Source organism: Ursus maritimus, unplaced genomic scaffold (genome assembly GCF_017311325.1).
Source record: "Ursus maritimus isolate PB19 unplaced genomic scaffold, ASM1731132v1 scaffold_3, whole genome shotgun sequence".
Classification (NCBI taxonomy): Eukaryota; Metazoa; Chordata; class Mammalia; order Carnivora; family Ursidae; genus Ursus; species Ursus maritimus.
Window position 1 is genome coordinate 93947765 of NW_024425563.1, and position 3502 is coordinate 93951266.

The 3502-nt window shown below is 64.4% G+C and overlaps 1 protein-coding gene across 5 annotated transcripts in view; it reads right to left on the reverse strand.

The window, feature by feature from the left end:
• Positions 1-137: 137 nt before the first annotated feature.
• The window catches only part of POLD2 (DNA polymerase delta 2, accessory subunit), a 9319-nt gene continuing 5954 nt past the window's right edge, over positions 138-3502 (reverse strand). For all 5 annotated transcript variants that reach the window (XM_040644449.1, XM_040644447.1, XM_040644450.1 and 2 more), the window contains exons 3-11: positions 3331-3452; positions 3021-3144; positions 2664-2778; positions 2285-2483; positions 1963-2043; positions 1668-1825; positions 1311-1438; positions 779-880; positions 138-394 (exon numbers count right to left, since the gene is read on the reverse strand). In XM_040644449.1, the coding sequence (XP_040500383.1) occupies positions 234-394; positions 779-880; positions 1311-1438; positions 1668-1825; positions 1963-2043; positions 2285-2483; positions 2664-2778; positions 3021-3144; positions 3331-3452 (1190 nt within the window). In that variant the 3' untranslated portion in view covers positions 138-233. The remainder of the gene's footprint in view (positions 395-778; positions 881-1310; positions 1439-1667; positions 1826-1962; positions 2044-2284; positions 2484-2663; positions 2779-3020; positions 3145-3330; positions 3453-3502) is intronic.

Genomic DNA, 3502 nt, shown 5'->3' on the forward strand with positions numbered 1-3502 from the left:
GGGGGAGGGGGGGAGGGGCAGAGGACGAGAGAATGTCAAGCCGACTCCACGCTCAGCATGAGCCCAATATGGGGCTCGATCTCATGACCCTGAGATGACAACCTGAGCTGAAATCAAGAGTCAGATGCTCGATGGACTGAGCCACCCAGGCCCCCTGTTCGGGCTTTTATTATAAAGTAAATGCCGCTGCAGTGTCAATGTTGCACAGAACAGACAGCTGGGGTCTCTGTGAGTCAGGGGCCCAGACCCAAGCCCCCCAGGTCCTCATCCTCTGCCCCGAAGCCCGAGAAGCTGATGGGCTGGCAGGCCAGGCTACGCAGATTCACAAGGCAGGCGGTCTGCGTGGTGCTGAAGTCTGGGACGGCCACCAACAGCACCCTCTGGTCCTCTGGGCCTGTAAAGAAGCCACACAGGCACCCCCCGCTTGGGTTCTAGGTGGGCCCTGGCTCCAAGGGAAGTCACCAGAAGCCAACAGGAGATCCCTGTCAGCCCCGAGGGAGTGCTGGCTGCAGAAGCTCCTCTGGACCAGACGGAGGGACAGAAGGCAGCACAAAGGTCAAAGGCTAAGCCCTGCTGACCGGAGTTGGGCACTAAGCCTGCAGCACAGGTGTGGACCGATCAGCCCCTGCCCAGACATGCTCCATCCGCTGGCCACTAGGTGCGCCGCCTACCCCACGGGGCCTGGGGATTCCAGTGAGGTCTTCTCTGTGAGCCCTGTCCCCAGGACAGAGTCCCTTGTGACAGCCCAGGCCCAGGGCCCCCAGAAGACAGGACTCACCTCGGAAGATTTTAGAGCCAAACTCAGGGGTGTTCCCGCAAAAGTAGACGTGAGGGCACTCCGGGAAGATGAACGGATCAGTCTTGTAGAAGGGGTAGCAACCTGGAGAAAGCCCACAGTGGCTGGGGCTTCTCAGCTGCACACGGTCAGGGTGCAAGGCCCCACCCCTGCCCCTCACACATGCTTGGGCTCTGCTGGTAGCAGCCCTGCCTGTTGTGACATGGCCCCACAGCTCTGGGGTCAGGTCAGCCTGCCCTGCTGGGTGGGCACTGCGGCAGGGTGCTGGGTTCTGCCCAGCCGGAGCTCCCAATATGCTCCCCGTGGGCTTCAGCCCTACGCAGGGCCTTGGCTGTAGACAGAGCTCAGATTCCAGAGGAGGTTCCAGAACTAGTGTCAACCTTTTAGGCTTTCCCTTAGGTCATGGCAGGACTGGCGAGTGCCAATTCAGGCTGCAAACCCTCTGGGCATCAAGGCCCCCAATCAGGACTCCCTTGGTCCTCTGGTCTTAGCCCACGGGGCTGAGTCCCGTTACCTAGCGTGTCCGGGGCTGTGGGGCTGATGTGACGGACGCGCAGGGTCCACTCCAGGATCTCCAAGTGATCCTCCATGCTACTGTACCGGAAAATGTCACTCACATTTTGTCCTGATGTCCCCAGGAATCTGCAAGGCAAGGCTCCACTGATTCCGACCCCGGGGGGCCGCCGCCTGTACTCCCACAGGAGGCAGCCCAGAGCTCCCCCGGCACTCTCGCCGTGGGTGTCCCAAGCCGACTCTGAGAAAGAGCCCAGATCCAATGGGCCCTCTGCAGCCCTGGACCCAACCCTCCCCTCCTGGTGCCACAGAGGCACAAGGTCAGGGGTCAGACAGGGGTGTGGCTGCAACCGGCTACCTGACTCCATCGATGGTGGCTTGGTAGGGATTGGTGACCAGCTGGAGGGTGGAGTAGGCAGTGGCCAGTGGGAACATGCAGGGGTGCAGGGGTTGCTGGGGGAGCGTGTAGTTGGTTGGGTCAAATTCGCCTGGCATCACGTCCACGGGTACTGACGCCTGGAGGGCACAGGGGCAGGGGAGCTTGCAGGGCCCGGTGCCCTCCAGATCCGCCCCCCCCCCGGCCCACCTTCCGGTGCCCGCTGCAGCTTCGCAGACTCCATCTCATCCCCAGCCACCACCCCCAGCTCGCTCACGCTCAGCTGCAGGAGGATCTCATCCAGCATCTTGACCGCCTCCACGCTGGCTGCCTGGGTTTTCTTGGTTAAGTACTTGGCCTGGGGACAGAAGTCCGTAGGTGTCAGGCCCCAAGACAGGCTCAGATCAAAGGGACGCCCAGAGCCCCCCTGCTCTGGTGGTTCTGTGCCACAGCCCCCACCCCCGCCACGCTCAGGAGGCAGGGCCAGAGCAGAGACCCCAGCCTCACTGTGGGGCACTGGCCACCAGACATGCAAGACCCCGCGCCCCGACTCTCCCTGAGGCAGGAGGGGCTTGACTGCGGGCGGGCGGGGGCCGTACCTTGTTGATGGAATCTCTGCTCTGGGTGTTATGGCTCAGGAGGTTGCCGGCGAGGATGACCCGGGACACGTGGGCGGCGCTGCACTGCTCCCCCTCGTCCCCCAGCTGTCCTGTCACCACGTCCACCAGCAGCTGGGTGCCCAGCAGGCTCTCGCCCCCGCCTCCACCCAGGCCCAGACCAGACACCAGCAGCACAAACCTGCAGGAGAAGTCAGGGTCCCCCTGGGTGCTGAGAAAGCGGGTGTCCCCCAACCCCCGCCGCCCCCACCCTGGCCACTGGCAGAGCTCTGCCACGGTCACGGGTGAGCAGGGGTCACGGAGCCCAGCAGCCGTGACTCCCCGGGACGCCTGGCCAGGCCCCCGAGCGCCTGCTTCTCACCTGTCTGTGTCGAGGGCGGGGGCGGGCTGCTGAGGGGCAAGTTCGGCAAAGCAGTGGTCCTCCACCAGGAACTTCCCACTGTCTCTCGCAGAGCCGAGCACGGCCAGCACCGTCCCTGGGGAGCACCAGGGTCAGGCTCCAGGAGGGAAGGCCGAGAGGCTGCCACCTCCCTCCAGGCGCCGCGGGGGCAAAACCAGCCGCTGGAATATTCTCACTTAGGACTCGGGACCGAGACTCTGGGTGGAGGCAGGAACCAGGGACCCCCTCCCGGGGCCTCACACACTGCCCGACCCTAAGCCCACCGCTCCGGGACGGAGGGATGTCCTAGCACCTGCAGGCCTGCCCCCCGCCCCCCACCTGTGACCAGCTTCGACGCGTCAATGCTCCCTTCAAGTTTGATGCGCTGCAGTTCGTCTTCCAAGACCAGCTCGTCGTCGGGGTGGATGTATTTGCTCCGAGGAGGCTGGGGCAGCAGGTTGTGCTGGAAGGCGGAGACGGGAGGGAGTCTTGGTGCCAGAGGCTGGGTCCTGGGGCTCCCAGGCCCCATCAGTGAGATGGCATTGCAGCCCTCGCCACCCTCCCCCCAGGGACAGAGGCTCCGCCCTGACTCCCTGGGTCCTCAGCTGGTGGTCCCATCGGTGCCCCCAAAGCAGTGTGCCGGCCTCACCTCTTCGCTGATCTCCCGGAGGATGGAGGGCTGGAGCGGCATGGCCTTGAAGAGGGTCCCCACCACACAGCACTTCTCCCCAGGCTGCAGCTCACACAGCTTCTTCACCTGGACCCCACCACCTGGGCATGATGGGCGTGACGTGAGCTCAGGGACCCGGCCCCCCCCCCCC